The sequence below is a fragment of the Benincasa hispida genome, chromosome 7, assembly GCF_027475165.1.
Source record: "Benincasa hispida cultivar pf3 chromosome 7, pf3_genome.v1.1, whole genome shotgun sequence".
NCBI classification, from domain to species: Eukaryota; Viridiplantae; Streptophyta; class Magnoliopsida; order Cucurbitales; family Cucurbitaceae; genus Benincasa; species Benincasa hispida.
This window is the reverse complement of record NC_143484.1, coordinates 59104955-59122118: the sequence shown is the minus strand read 5'-3', so window position 1 is coordinate 59122118 and position 17164 is coordinate 59104955. Positions and strand designations below refer to the sequence as shown.

General features: G+C 33.7%; 2 protein-coding genes across 2 annotated transcripts; one reads left to right on the top strand and one right to left on the bottom strand.

The window, feature by feature from the left end:
• Window positions 1-52: 52 nt before the first annotated feature.
• On the top strand, window positions 53-2602 carry LOC120081863 (cytochrome P450 71B37-like). Its single transcript, XM_039037038.2, has 2 exons — window positions 53-1104; window positions 1860-2602. The coding sequence occupies exons 1-2, from the start codon at window positions 154-156 to the stop codon at window positions 2475-2477; spliced, it is 1569 nt and encodes a 522-aa protein (XP_038892966.2). The 5' UTR covers window positions 53-153; the 3' UTR covers window positions 2478-2602.
• A 2746-nt stretch (window positions 2603-5348) lies between these two features.
• Window positions 5349-7440, bottom strand: LOC120080872 (cytochrome P450 71B19-like). Its single transcript, XM_039035534.2, has 2 exons — window positions 6330-7440; window positions 5349-6092 (listed from the first exon to the last, which is right to left on the bottom strand). The coding sequence occupies exons 1-2, from the start codon at window positions 7302-7304 to the stop codon at window positions 5475-5477; spliced, it is 1593 nt and encodes a 530-aa protein (XP_038891462.2). The 5' UTR covers window positions 7305-7440; the 3' UTR covers window positions 5349-5474.
• Between the last annotated feature and the right edge of the window lie 9724 nt (window positions 7441-17164).

Below are 17164 nucleotides of genomic sequence, written 5' to 3'. Positions count from 1 at the left end.
AAATTAGTATAGCAAAATTGAACATGTTCCGTTTCAAAATCATCCCTATAACAAATATCCAAGAAGTCTATAAATATTTGCAACTTTATTCCCTCAGACATAAATATATATACCTCTCAATATCACAAGAAGCTTTCATTAGGAAAAAAAAAAATGGTTAGCTTGGATCAGATTATGCATAACATTGTTATCATATGGCTTCCTCTAACAATGGTGCTATTATCTTCTCTACTGTTTCTTAAAACAAAGATGAAATTTCGAAGACAAAATAACAAGAAGGTTATTATTCATCCTCCAAACCCACCAAAGCTTCCTTTGTTGGGTCATCTACACCTTATTACCTCTCTCCCTCATCGCTCCTTTTGTAACCTTTCAAAAAAATACGGCCCCGTCATGTTCCTCAAACTCGGCTCTGTCCCGACCGTCGTAATCTCCTCCGCCGATGCTGCAAAAGAGGTGTTAAAAGTTCACGACCTCGCTTGTTGCAGTCGACCTCAATCTGCCGCTGGTGCAAGATTTTCATACAACTATTTAGACATTGGGTTAGCGCCATATGGTGAGTATTGGAGGGAAGTTCGAAAGATTTGTGTGCTTAAACTCTTCAATGTTAGACGAGTGCAATCATTTCAAATGATAAGAGAAGAAGAGATTGGTGTGTTGTTAAACTCCATCTCTCAATCTTCATCTTCTGCCACTCCAATTGATTTGAGTGAAAAATTTTACTCTCTCACTGCAAATATGATAACCCGAATTGCTTTTGGGAAGAGCTTTAGAGGTGGAGAGTTAGATAATGAGAATTTTCAAAAGGTTATTCGAAGAGCAGTTGCAGCATTGGGAAGCTTTTCAGCAACTGATTTCTTTCCTAGAGTGGGTTGGATTATTGATCGGATTAGTGGTGTTCATAAGAGATTGGAGATGAGTTTTGCTGAGTTGGATGCTTTTCTTCAACATGTAGTGGATGATCGGACTAAATTTAGGGAGAGTTCTTCTCATAATGATGATTATCAAGAAAACATTGTTGATGTTTTGTTGAAAATGGAGAAGGATGGCTCTGAATTTGATGTAGTGAAACTCACTAGAGATTGCATCAAAGCACTTGTCATGGTAAGCTTTCAACTTAAATTTTTATCTCATGATCTTATTATCCATTTTTTTTTTAATTATAAATCTACATGGTTTCGTTTGGTTTTACTCAAAAACTTTCTGTCAATGTTTAGGTACAGTCTAGATTGTATTTATTCCCATACAATATCTCATTTATTACCTAATAAAAAAAATAATATTTTTAAAAGGTCAAACTTTCTTATCATTTGTCGATTTTTTATTGGGTAATTGATGGATTGTACAAAGTTAGATGCATCCGAACAAGCACCACTGTTTTTTCTATGTGTAATAATACAATGAAGAAGATATATTTATTAGGATAATACTTAGATGCATCCTAAGCTACACACATTTTAATGTATCCTCTCTCATCACTCACCCCAATAAAAGTTAAAATATCTGGAAAAAAATGGGTGCACAAAGATAGATGTTGTCTATGATGCATCTAAGCATTTTTCTATTTATCATTAAGAAAATGATTTAGATAATAGTTGGGTTGGACCTATCTTCATGCAGTCCATTCAGGTTACCCAATATTTCTTTTACTATGTTACTAAAGAAGGCTGCAAAAATATTTGAATGCAACTCAAGCTGTATCTGTCTTTGTAAAATTCATCCAAATGTCTAATCACAAGTTGTCATGTGACAAATTGATCTTTTTTTAGTCTTTGTGATCAAAAGGAGCTGCATTGAAATATTGCTCAATTTTTTAAAATTATTTGTCTTAATATTCTTTTGTGGTTGTGTGGTTTTAGGATATATTTCTAGCTGGAGTAGAAACAGGAGCAAACACACTTGTTTGGGCAATGACAGAGTTAATAAAAAATCCAAAAGTGATGAAAAAGCTACAAGATGAAATCAGAAGTTGTATAAGAGAAAATGTAGTAAAGGAGAGTGACCTCGACAAGCTTGAATATCTAAAAGCAGTCGTGAAAGAAGTTCTAAGGTTACATACACCCGTCCCACTTCTACTTCCAAGAGAAACCATGTCCCATTTTAAGTTAAATGGTTATGATATTCATCCAAAAACTCATATTCATGTCAACGTGTGGGCGATTGGACGAGACCCAGAATCATGGACAAATCCAGAAGCATTCTTGCCAGAGAGATTTATAGGAAGTAATATTGATTACAAAGGGCAAAATTTTGAGTTGTTGCCATTTGGAACTGGTCGGAGAATTTGTCCTGGAATGAGTATGGCAACCATTACAGTGGAGCTAGCATTGGCTAATATCTTGTTGTGTTTTGATTGGAAATTACCAAATGGAATGAAAGAAAAAGATGTTGATATGGAAGAGGAATCTGGTATTGCAGTTGCCAAGAAATCACCTCTTCAACTTCTTCCAATTCCTTACTTAAACTCCAAAGAATAGTTTTAGTTCCTTATATCTATTGGAAAAATTAAAGGCCTACTCAAATTGGCCAAGGTGTCAATTTATATTGTAATTTAAAATTCTGTAATCTTTAGATAATAAGTAAATTAAAATTATATATGTAACTATCTTTTTATTCGTTATCATTTGAAAATTTAATGGTTTGATTACCGCTCTTTAATTTGTGGATGGAAAAAAATATAAAGATAAAAATCGGGTTTTATTTTATGTGTTGATATATTAATTCGTTATAACTATGGTATTAAATTTCGTCGACATTTCGATATTTTCATATTTTCATGATCGAGTTCGACATCTAACGACTTTTCAATTGTATCATAAAAAAATCCACAAAATATAATAAAATAAGCAAGAAAATATCACTCACAAAGAAAATAAATAATATAATTGGTTAATTTGTTTTGGAATCTTCCAATGTTTATTTAATAATTTAAACATTTTCTTTTTTGAATTAAGATCTTGATAGGATGATCTTCCAATGTTTATTATATGGGTGTACAAACATTTTCTTCTATATATCAATTTTGGAACTATAAATAATAGACGTTGATAGACACTTATAGACTTCTATAAGTGTCTAACAATGTCACTAATAGACACTGATAGAAGTCTATCAATGTCAATCAGCATCTATTATTGATAGTTCTAAAACTTTGCTATGTTTTGTAAATATTTTGATTCATTTTTCTATATTAAAAAACAACCGTTTGAAGTTTAATTTTGGACAAATTTAACATTTTCACCATTATTTCAAAAATTTTTATTTCTTTCCTTATTAACACCATTCTCAAATTTTGATTTTGTTTTTGTTATTTTTAATTTTAATTTATATTCATTTAATGTAGAATATTTTAAATTAATGTTTTCTTTGTTTTATGAGATTTTGTTTATATTTTTTTTTTCTTAATCCTAGTTGAAAATTGATCACTTCTCCATTGCAATCTCAAGTATATGTCTAACATATTGGAAAATGTAAATACCATGATTCATATTTTGGTATGTCTACAAATATATTAGAAAACCTAAATATACTTCACATATTTTTGGCTTATAAGACGATATATTGTACAAATTGTCTTACATGCACTTATCAAATATATCCTGATTTAGATAAAATATATATCGAATTTATTGTGTTGTATATATATCAAGCATACATCGTTTTCACATTCAAACCTTCTTGCCTATTCCTACTTTCATTTAAGAAGAAAACAAATTATGGAATTTTGAAGAAATTGTCCTTATTCGTATAGGTTTTAAAAAAAAAACATTATTTTAGGAGGTTCATAACTACAAGACACTTCTGTAAATCGAGCCAAATTTTTGGTAAAATAATTGTTCATTGATTATTTGTAAAAAATGAAAAAGATTGGAGAATTTAGTAATTAGGCTTATTTAAGCGTTTTCTACCTAGAAGACCTTAGTTGTAAGACATATTAAAATATACTCCATTTATTTCAAAAATAACCTAACGAACTACAAATTTTTACTAATGTTGTGGTGTATTTATCATTAAGGCCCCATAAACTATTTTTATAAAATAAAATATAATTTTAAAAAAATTAGCCTAGGTTTTGTGTATCTCCCCGTCCATGTGTAGTCTAGGGTTTCATGTATCCATGCCCTGTTCCTTTTTAAAAAAATTTCAAAAAAGAAAAACTGTTTGAATCCCCCCATTTTTCTCTTTTTTCCTCAATTTATCTAGATAATCTTATCCAAATTCCCTATTTCTAATCCAAATCACTCCAAAAAATTCTCCATTCTTCTTCAATCTGCGCATCCTCATTTTTTCTTCATGAATCTTCTTCAACTTTTGACGGCTATGATGGTCGTCGTTGCTATGCTACCACCACCGTACCGACAACTTCGTTACAAAATGGTCGGTCACTGATACCAATTCGGGTTAGATACGATGAGGAGTTCCACACATGTGAGGCCAAAAGTGGAAACTCATTGCTTGAATCTTCATAGTATCTTCTTCTTCAAGATCTCATAAAATCTTCCTAAACCCCAATCTATTCCTTCAATTGAAATCGTCACCGGAAGAGCAACAAAAACCACGACGACGACAAGTGCAGTATCGTCTATCATTATTGTTTAAATATATAATAGTTAGTCTACGATATTTGACTTACATTGTAGATTGAAACAATCTCTCTCTACAATATGTATCAAATATCCAATAAAATATTTGTATAATGTAGAGGAAAAAAAGATTACTAATACATCTCATAACATTAGCTTAAGAATTTAAACTCTACAAATTTGATTTTTTTAAAAAAATTTAATGATGTTATCTATTTTAGTTTATGATAATCTAATTGTTGCATATAATATGAGGTATATATTTACAAAATAACTAAACATTTATGTGTATATATGACAAAATAGGTACACTATATAACTCAATAGAAAAGAGATTAAAATTAAAATATGGAGTCTTTAAATCGATATTTCTTCTAAATGCATTTGAAATAACCTCATATGTATTTGAAATAACATTACGTATATTTGAAATAAGCCCGACGTATATTTGAAATAAGCCCGACAAAATAAAAAGTGAAACAACTAATATTTGAAACCATAATTTTGCAATGGGATGAAAAAACAATAAACATCCCTACAATTAAAACCAACTAAATCTTATTAATCAAGAGATGAAGATATGAAACAACTCTATAATTAATAATAAATAAAAAAAATCTCATTAATCACATATTAAATTAAAATGAAAATAGATATTTATATATATAAACAACAAAAAGTCAAAAAAGGATTTATCAATGACCAAAACAAGAGAAAAAACGGATATATTAAAAGTGGAAAGAAGGATGAAATTATCCAAAATTATTTCTAAAAGTGTTCAATAAAAGAAAATTTAATTTATGAAATCTATGAGCCAAGAGAACTCTTGGTGTAAAAGTTCCTTTATTTATTTAAACTACAATGGTTGGAGATTGGAAATCGAAGTCATGGTCATGGATGGTATGAAACAGGAACAAGTTTAAGAGGTAACTTCTTGTAAATGGTGAGACTAAGCCCCGAGATCTCTTCCATATCCAAGTCCTCCTCCTTCATTCCCTCCGGCAACTTCCAATCAAAATGGTACAAAAGATTCGCCAAAGCAAACTCCACAATTTTGATCCCCATATTCATCGCCGGACAAATCCTCCGGCCAGCCCCAAACGGCAGCAACTCAAAATGATGTCCTCTGAAATCAACACAGCTCTCTGCAAATCTCTCCGGTACGAACTCTTCTGGGTCTTTCCAGCATTTGGGGTCTCGTCCAATTGCCCAAACGTTGATTTGAACCATTGTTTTTGGGTAAAAATCGAAGCCTTCCATTTCGAAATGGCTCATGACTTCTCTGGAAAGAAGAAGGGGTGCTGGAGGATGCATTCTTAGCGTCTCTTTCACTATCATTTTTAGATATTGAAAGTGTTCTGTATCTTTCTCTGTTATTTTTCCTCTACTTTTCATGTGACTTCTGATTTCGTATTGAGCTTTCTTCGTTAATTTTGGTCGCTTTACTAATTCTGCCATTGTCCACACTATTATTATGGAACTTGTGTCTAATCCTCCTAAAAATATGTTCTGTTCATGCATATTCATCGATATAAATTTTGTCAGAAAGATTGTGTGATAATCGAACTGCAGTAGCAACTAAATTAATTAACTCTAAAAATTAAAAAAAAAATCTAGTTTTTAAGAAACTGTAATCGAACTGCAGTAGCAACTAAATTAATTAACTCTAAAAATTAAAAAAAAAAATCTAGTTTTTAAGAAACTGAACTTATAGGATGCATAAAGAAAGAAAAAAGTTTGGTTTACCAAAAGAACGCCTTTGATATTCTCATGGGTAATGGTAACATTTGAAGCCGATTGAGCTTGATTTTTGCTGATAATTCCCAAAAGCACATCAACAATATCATCTTGCTCGGGTTTATCCCTCCCAACAGAAAGATGTTCATCAATCACTTCTTGAAACAAAGCATCCAACTCATTAAAAACCTTCAAAACCCTTCTTTGACGTCCACTAAACCAATCAATAACCTTCCCCACAAAATTAGGAAACAACTCAAAACCACTATAGCTTCCCAACAACGCCTCAGCTTCACTCACAACCTCATGAAATCCATCTCCTTCAGATACTTTCTTCCCAAAAGCAATCCTAAAAATAATAGCAGCAGTTAAAGCCATGGACTTGTCACTAACATCAACAACATCCCCACAAGAAGCCAGTTCCGAAGTCGATTCAATAAGCGAACTTACTTCTTGATCTATAATGGGTTCGTAAGATTTGAGTCTCTTGAGACTAAAAAGCTCAAGAACACAAATCTTTCTCATCTCTCGCCAGTACTCGCCGTATGGCGAAAACGCAATGTCGAGGAAATTGTGAGTGAATTTTCTGGCGCTCTCAGTTTGTGGTCGGCTGCAGGTTTGAAGATCGTGTGTCTTTAAGAGGCCACGGGCGGCGGTGGGGGAGGAGATGACGGTGGTTCGAATGCTGCCGAGGTTGAGGCTTATGATGGGACCATAAAGCTGGGAGAGGCGCCATAGAGATTTGTGTGGGAGTTTGCCAAGTTGGTGTAAGTTCCCTATGATTGGAAGCTTTGGTGGAGTTGGAGGAAAATGACCCTTTTTTCTATTTCTATTTTTCTTCCATTTTAGGATGATCAATACCAGTAGAGAGAATAGGAGAATGAGGAGAAGAAGAGACATTTCAAGACTTCCACAAAGTTCAGTAATTGGAAAATGGCCTTTCTTCTTTGAATTAAATAGGCACACAGAGAGTTGATAGTCCATCTAACCTTACAACGTTTGAGTGTTTAAAAATGATCCCATTTAATCTTATAACATTTGAGTGTCTAGAAAAATCGTTGCACCTTAAACTCTACATAGTTGATTACCATAAATTGAATCTATTTTCTCTAAACCCTTTATTAACAAGTCTCTCACCAATAGTATAAGGGAACCACACAAGCAATCCAAAAGAATCTCAACCAATTTTTTCAGAGAAGGAAAAAGATATTAACGAAATAGGCCCTAAAGTTACTGTAAGATTCTGTTGAATACGTTGTATAGCCTCATTCGTTGCTCTCGAATACCAGACAAAAGACACCACTCGAACAACTTTAGACAAAGAAACAATCTGTATTACTTAAGTAGCTCAACTCAACTCAGAAAGATCACGACCCACATGATTTGCGACTCTTCTCTTTGTTCTTTGAATTAAGTTCCACCATATTCTTAAAATGCTTTGAATTTCACAACTACATATTTCCTTTCACTTTTGCATTCTTTCAGTTCTATATATCAAAATTTAATAGCAACTAACGGAAGATTCTTACCCATTATGTAGGTTTCATGTGTATGGTTATTGTTTTCTAAAACTAAGTGGATAAATTCTACTCTTGTCATGTTGTTTACATTTTCTAGAATGTTTTCTTTAAAATCAAATAGCTATTAAACGAGTGTATACAACCAAGAATTTATAAGATTCATACAAAGGTTAGATACTTAAAAAAAAAAAAAAAAAAAAAGTCTATTTTCACAAAATTGAAAGAAGAATGTCGTAATTTATTGGGGGTCCCTCACATTTCGTATTATGGCCTACTAGGTCCTTGTATGGTGGTGAAAAAAGGGGGAAAAATCATAAAATGGCGGTCAAGGTGAAAACAACAAGCTACACTGCTCGCACTCCACAAAATAAAGGCGTGATTGAATTTGTACTGCTCATAGATTTTTTTCAGACTATTAATAAGATTTTTTTTCAGTACTATAATAATTGTAGATGGAGGACCATGACTTTCGACCTGCTTGGATTATTGTTACATCTCGTGAATCCTCAGATATTAGTGCGTAATGTTGTAGTTAGTTGTTTTGTTTTCTCGATTTCTTTGTGAGAGATATTTTGTTTATTTCTGGGTGTCCACTGTTTTTAAGGAAGATTTTGCCGACTTCGAAGTTTGTGGTGTAATGAAGTTGATAGAAAAAGAAAATCAAAGGATGTGGTTTGCAAAAATTGGAACCGAGTAACATTTTAAATTTTTCATAGAGAATGCAAAAATGGTCCATGGACGGCACAGTGGCAAATATCCAGATGGCGACACACCGCTGAATCATGGTAGTTTCGATGGATAAGTAGCAGCATTTTTTGCCGTATTTTAATACGCTAAATTACAAAAACGTTCATCTCATAATACCCAAAGTTCATCAGTTCCACACGCAAACTTTCTTCGGAGTTCCATGTATATGACCAACCGAAGAAATTAAATTTGTTTACTTTCGATTGCGAATTTAACCATTTTATAAAATATATTAAGTTGCCACTAATTTAAACTTCTTTTTTAGGAGGATAAAAATGTTAATATTATATTAAATTTACATTTATCCATCTATTTAAATTTTTGGTAAATCGACGATTTAAGATGGTATGAGAATAAGTTGGTTTAGGATGTCTCGTGTTCAAACATTTGCAACATTGTTTACAATTAAATTTGTTTTCACCCACGAGCTTAAACTTTTGGGTCAATTAGTGATTTAAGATTTAAAAGAAAAATAAAAATAGGAGAGAGAAGTAGGGATGTTCAAATGACCCGCACAACTTGAACTACTCAATTAAATACAAGTTATTATAGTCTTTTATTTAGAATAATTGAGATAGATAAGAAGAATATGCATCAATTTTGTTAAGAATCATGCTACATATTAAACTTGTGCTGAAGTACCTAAAAAATACCCACTGACCGCATATCCTGAGTTATGTTGAGCCAAAGTGTCTATTTTGCAGATTAATTGCAGGACTTTGTTGCAAGCGTAGAACACCTACCCGACGAACAAAGAATTGGTCGCATGCCTCGGGATCTCTGAGCCGGTACCAGCGAATCTTTTGGCAAGTATTCAGAATATTGACCATGACAACAATGCTGACATTCTCACCTACCGTATCGGATGATAGCGACTTATCTGAGCGGGAATCCCATCAATAGTCAGCACACATCTATAAATAGAACCTTGACGCCATGAAGAAGAGATTTTTACGACCGAGAGACTGAGATTTTCACGAGAGAAAATTCCACCTCCATATTTCACCCCTATTCTTCATCGGAGCCTCACTGGAGCAAGAGTCTGAGAGGGTCTTCTCCATTCACCCAACCATTATATCACCAACAACCTTGACATTCATATGTGGGAAGCAAAAGATTGCTAACAACAACCATTTCACCTTATCTTTTTAACTCTTTAGGGATTGCATTTTTTTTAAGAGATTGCTCATCTGTGTATTCAACAACTGTATTTCTATTTTAATATCATCATGTCCACTTTCATCATCTTCTCTATCTTCACTTTCACTTTATCTGTTGTCATGAGTAATTGAGTCTAATGAGGTAAGGGGGAAGATCAATAACATGATCTAGGTAGAATTTATGGAAGTTATCCTGTTTGCTTGATGTATGAGTATTAAAATGCTTGCCTATGAGAACTCATTGAGTCAATTAGCTATGGCTAACTACCTGAGAAGAAAAGTAGTTGTGGATCTCATTAAGCAAAGCAAGAAGTATTTCTAGAGATGGAAACAACCTTGCACTCATAGCAATCTCATTCATGCATCATAGAAATATGATAAGTGTGGCTGACCACCGAGAGGTGTGCAATAACTGGAAGTGCGAGCCAGAACAAACTCTCACTATAAGCTTAGTGATGCAGTATTGATCCCCCAAACCCTATCTTCTCCATATTTTTCCTTCACGTTAAGACTGTTGTTGCTCTTAAGTACTCTCAGAATCTATCTTAAGGATGTCTTTGTTAGTTTAGCTATTTAGATAATGTAAATTAGTTAATCGCATGAACTTAACGTTATTCTAACAATATTTGCTTCGCTGAATATGCACATTCACCTGTCATTCTCTTAGTACAAATCCCTGTGTTCGACCTTGGGTTATCCCGAGAAAATTGTAATCTTGTTATACTTGGCTTGATGATGAGAAAGCTTGTGATTAGCGCATGATTACTGCAACTAGATGTACAATATTAATATTGCATCTTCAATCTAGTGTAGCTCACAATATACGCATCATTTTAAAGTGCAACACCAACCCAAACGGGGAGAGAGGTAGGTGTATTCAAATGACCCAAACAACTCACACTACCCAACCCAAACATCATTTTATGCATTTTATGAATTAAGTTAAATTAAATTAAATTTAAAAGTGGTTAGTGAAAATATCCATTTTTTTGAATAATTTAGTGGATTTTTCCACATTTTCACACCTATGCAATTAAACTCAATGGAGTTTGAATTGTCAATGTGCTGAGACATAGTGCTTGCATGGATTGACTGAATAAAAGCTTCAAAATTTTGCGAATTGATGATCATGCAACTGAATTTTCACAGAAAATTCTGGAACTCCAAAAAATCCTCTTCCTCTCTATTTCAATTAAGCTCAAATAAGAGTTTCCACCACTCAATTCAAGGTTGAGATTAGTAGAGAAGCTCTTCTTGGTGGTCTTCTAAGGATCTAGAGATCAAATTCATGGAATTCAGCTAGGATCAAGGATGATTTTACAAAGGTATAAACTGTGAAACCTTCTTTCTATTAAATTTGTTTTAAGCATGCTTTTAAACTCAAATTAAGTATAATTAGAGTACTTAACGATTTTGTTTGCTTCTGCTTTATGCATGTTTATCCCATAAATTGGTATTAGAGTATGATTTAAGCAGTCAATTAACATTAATTTGAGTTTGGTGGGTGAATTTCTAGCAATGCATGTTTGGTGACTGGTATGGTTTTTAAATCAACTTTGGCATTAGAATTCTCTTTGATTTAGATGTTAAATTTGTAATTGACTCTTGGTTGATGGGCCTTAATTAAGGGTCTATAATTTTATGGGAGTCAATAGAGTTGAAGATAGCTTGTAGTTGAAGATTCAAACAAGCAAGATCAGAAGCAAAAACTGAAGATTCAACCACTATCTTCGCAGCGTCGTGACGTTGTTCTTAGAGCGTCACGATGTTGTTCATCCTGAAGCCCAAGGCATTGCAACGTTGGAATGGAGCATTGCAACACTGTTTATCCTAGCTTAGAAGAGTGCGAGCACTAGGACCTGTTTGTGGGAGTAAGCCGGTTCGACAGGTTTTGGCTGCCTGGAGTTTGATTCAACCTAAATTGGTCTGGTTCAGACCTTTTTGGAGCTTCGAAAGCTGGTTCAGGCGGTTTGGGTCGGTTTGAGTGGTTTAGAGGCACTTTGAAGCTGTTTTTATATTAAATTATTTTATTTGTTTGCTTAGGATGCCAAAGTTGGTCCATGTACGTGTTGTTTACATATTTTATGCATGTGATGTATGTTATATTTAAATTAAACATGTATGTACATATTGTATGCCATATAGATTTTAAATTCCACCGTAAGAAAACATGTTTCATGCATTAACATATGTTATAAATTAGTTATAATATATAGTATGCATGATTAGGGTTTCATAAGTTTAATATAATTGTTATATTAATGTATGAAATACTTATGTGAATGTTATAACATGTCTATAATTTTATAAGAGTTATAAAATGGGTTAAACATTTAAACTCTATAATAAAAATAAGATACATACTCACTTAAGTTTAATAACAACATGTTTTAATAGTTAAATATGTCGTTATCTTATAAAACATGGTTACAAACTCAATTGATCTATAATCCTATTTAAGACTGGAGGTACTTAAGTTGATGGTTTACGTAACACCTCCTACCTGGTGATTTTAACCGAATTACTAAGCATTGTTAATCGGTTTTATGAGCATGCATGAGCAGTATGAGGTAATAAAATGGTTTTATCACTTAGATATCGTAGGTTAAATATAAATATAAACATTATACTTGGATAAACTACATAGGCTTAGGATGTTTTTTAGCCGAAATATACCTAAGTACAAAAGATACCCAAATAATTAGAACACTTCAGTGGGAGATTACTGATATATACGATATATTATTTCTAGCTCTCGTGCCCCTAAGTGTTCACACCGTGAGATCCATGCTCAGCTTCGTGTCGTTTTTATCGCGACTACTCCATTCGGAAAGCGTTTGCATGGGTCAATATCAAAGTGAATAGGAGAAGTAGTTCATTGTAAGTGGGTGCAGGAAATGTGTCAGCATATCCTACGGTCTCTTCCATTAGCTTGAACCGTGATATTCCTATGTTTCACATGTTATCACATTTAGGCGACACTAGCTAGTCATTTTTACGGTGATCCCCTCGGAGGGTTGTAACATAGGATTTGGAACAACCCAAACTTTAGAATTGAATAGGGTTTCCTAGTTTCGGCTTGAACATTATCTTCCTATTCGGAGGAATATTCATACCGTTCTATGAAATCTAAAAATAAAGGGTCACACTTACAAGAGTTACTAAGTATTAGTAAGTTCTTGACCGAAAATGGTAACTAAATGATTATACGAATAAGAGTTATTTTGGATACAGTATTTGGTCAAGAATGTCTTGCTTTAGTGAAAGAGTATTTGACTGCCCCTCCATAGCATCTATTCTGACTCACTAAAGTATCGTTGCAAATAAATAAAGAAATATAGGTACTTTATTACTTTTTCTAATATTGGATTTAGATGCAATTTACTCATAGAATTTGTTTGTTTTTCAGCATGTCAAACTCGATTATACAACTCTTAGCCTTCGATAAGTTCAATGGAGAGGGTTATTCAAATTGGAAGTCAAACATAAACACAATACTAGTAGTTGATGATCTAAGATTCATTTTAACAGAGGAACGTCCTCCTCTTCCCAATCCTAATGCAACCCGAAATGTTTGAGACATCTATGACATATGGATCAAGGCTAATGAAAAAACTCGAGCCTATATTTTGGCACGCATATATGATGTGCTTACTAGAAAGCATGAAACCATGGTCATTGCTAAAGGGATCATGGATCGTTGCAAGGGATGTTTGGACATCCTCATCGGCATGACACGATGCTTTTAAATACATTTAAAATTCACATATGAAGGAGGGGACCTCTGTTAGAGAACATGTCCTGGACATGATGGTCTACTTCAATATAGCAAAGGCAAACGAGGCTGTTATAGATGAGAAACGCCAAGTTAGTATGATAATGGAATCACTTCCGAAGAGTTTCTTAACATTTCATATAAATGCTGTTATGAATAAGATTGATTACAACTTGATGAATCTTCTCAATGAACTCCAGACCTACCAATCTTTAATTAAAAATAAAGAAGAAGAAGCAAATGTTGTTTCCTAGAGAAAATTTCAGAAGGGTGCTTCATTTAGTTCAAAGCCCTTTGAAAAGAAGTCTGGATCTTCAAAGGATGAGAGTATCCAGATGAAGAAGAAGGCAAAAGGGAAGAAACAGTCTCCTGCTACTAAAAGCAAGATAAAAGTTGCAAAAGAAAAATGTTTCCATCGCAACGTCAACGGGCATTGGAAGAGCAATTGGCTTAAGTATCTTGCAGAGAAGAAAGCTGAGAAGGTAAATCGAGGTAACTACGATTTACTTTTCATAGAAACATGTTTAGTGGAAAGTTCTCACTTAACTTGGATATTGGATTCAGGCGCCGCTAATCATATTTGCACTTTCTTACAGGAACTCGTTCCTGGAAGCAGCTATCAGAAAATGAAATGACTTTTAAGGTGGGAACAAGTGAAGACATTTCAGCAGAAGTAGTGGGAGACATCAAGTTATTTTTTGGAGAATCTTATATTTTACTTGAAAATATACACCTAAAATGAACGGGAACTTAATCTCTGTATCTTGTTTGTTGGAACATATGTATAAAGTCACTTTTGATATAAATGAAGTGTTCATTAGTTCAAAAGGTATTCAAATGTGTTTAACTAAACTTGAAAATAACTTGTATGTGTTAAAACCAACTGAGGCAAAAACCATTTTGAATATAGAGATGTTTAAAACGACAGAAACTCAAAATAAGAAAAGAAAGATTTCTCCTAATGCCCATCTTTGACACTTACGACTTTCACATGAATCTCAATAAGATTGAGAGATTAGTAAAAAAGAAGTCATCTAAATCAGGTTAGAAGATACGTCTTTACCTCCATGTGAATCACCTCTTGAGTGAAAAATGACTAAAAACTCTTTTGTAGAAAAAGGTCTTAGAGCCAAAGAACCTCTAAAACTTATACATTTAGATTTTTGTGGTCCGATGAATGTTAAGGCTCGGGGAGGATCTGAATATTATGTCAGTTTCATTGATGATCACTCTAGATATGTCTATGTTTACCTAATACATCATAAATCTGAGACTCTTGAAAAGTTCAAAGAGTATAAAACTGAGCTTGAGAACCTATTAGGTAAAAGGATAAAAACACTTCGATTAGATCAGAGTGGTGCATATATGAATTTACAATTCCAGGACTATTTAGTAGAACATGGAATTCAATCCCAACTCACAGCACCTGGTACACCACAACAAAATAGTGTAGCAGAAAGGAGAAAACAAACCTTGTTAGACATGGTTCTTTCAATGATGAGTTATGCCTAGTTACCTCAGTCCTTTCGGGGGTATGCAGTGCAAGTTGTTGTACATATACTGAACATGGTTCCCTCAAAAAGTATTTCAGAAATATCGTATGAGTTATAGAGAGGATGTAAAGGTAGTTTGCGTTCTTTCAAAATTTTGGGATGCCCGACATACGTGTTGGTGCAAAACCCTAAAAAGTTGGAACGACATTCAAAGATATGCCTATTTGTAGGATACCCTAAAGAAACAAAAGGTGGTCTATTTTATGATCCTCAAGAAGATAAGGTATTTGTATCGAAAAATGCTACATTATTAGAAGAGGATCACATAAGAAATTATCAACCTCGTAGTAAACTAGTATTAGATGAAATGTCCAAATAATCTATAGATATATCAACAAAAGTTGTTGATCAAGCTGGTCCTTCAACTAGAGTTGTTGCTCCATCACATCTTTCTCATGAGATGTGTATGCCTCGACGTAGTGGGAGGGTGTTCAACAGCTTGACCGCTATATGGGTTTAAAAGAAACTCATGTCATCATACTTGATGATGGTTTAGAGGATCCTTTAACTTTTAAATAGACAACAGAAGATGTAGATGGAGATAGATGGATAGAAGCTATGGACTTAGAAATAGAGTCAATATACTTCACTTCTGTCTGGGAACTTGTAGATCAACCAGTTGAGGTAAAACCTATTGGTTGTAAATGGATCTATAAGAGAAAACGAGACCAAACTGGTAAGGTGCAAACCTATAAAATCAAACTCGTAGCAAAAGGTTTTACCCAAAGAGAGGGGGTAAACTATGAAGAAACCTTCTCTTTTGTTGTCATGATTAAATCAATAAAAATATTTTTACCCATTGCTGATTACTATGATTATGAAATTTGGCAAATGAATGTCAAGACAACCTTTTTGAATGGTCATTTTGACAAAAGTATTTACATGTCTCAACCAGAAGAGTTCATTAAACAGGGTCAAGAGCAAAAATTTTGCAAGTTTAATAGATCCATTTATGGATGAAAACAGGCATCTCGATCCTAGAATATAAGGTTTGATACTGGGATCAAATCTTATGGCTTTAAATAGAATGTTGACGAACTTTGTGATTACAAGAATATAGTCAACAAGACTGTAGCTTTCTTAGTCCTTTATGTTGATGATATCCTGCTCATTGGGAATGATACAGGATTCCTTGTTCACATAAAGAGATGGTTAGCATCACAATTTGAAATGAAAGATTTGGGAGATGCCCAATATGTTTTTGGAATCCAAATTGTTCGAAATCACAAGAACAGAACGCTAGCACTATCTCAAGCATCTTATATTGACAAGATTTTGTCAAGATATAACATGCAAAATTCCAAAAAGGGTATGCTGCCTTTTAGATACAAAATTCATTTGTCTAAGAAACATTGTCCTAAGACACCGCAAGAAGTTGAGGAAATGAAAAGAATTCCTTATGCATCAATAGTCAAGAGCTTAATGTACGTTATGTTATGTGCACGTCCCGACATATGCTTTGCAATCATCAGTAGGTTTCAGTCCAACCTTAGACATAACCATTGGACTGCTGTTAAGAACATCCTCAAGTATCTTCGGAGAACGAGAGACTATATGCTCGTGTATGGTTCTAAGGATTTGATCCTTATAGGATACACTGATTCTGATTTTCGAACTGATGTAGATTCTAGGAAAACTTCATTAGGATCAGTATTCACTCTTAATAGAGGAGCAATAGTGTTGAGAAGCATCAAACAAAGTTGTATTGCTGATTCCATGATGTAGGCAGAATATGTAGTTGCGTGTGAAGCAGCTAAAGAAGTAGTATGGCTTAGAAAGTTTCTGATGAATTAGAAAGTGGTTCCAAATATGCAACCTTGTATTATGATATTAATGGAGCAGTTGCTAACTCAAAGGAACCACGGAGCCATAAATGAGGTAAAAACATCGAGAAAAAGTACAATCTTATCAGGGAGATGGTGCAGAGAGGAGACGTGATAGTCATGAAAATAGCCTCTGAAGATAATCTTGCTGATCCATTTACGAAATCCCTCACGGCTAAAGTGTTCGAGGGTCACCTAGTCAGACTGGGACTACGAGCTTCACAAATCTAGGCAAGTGAAAAAATGTCAAGGGTATATAGATGCCC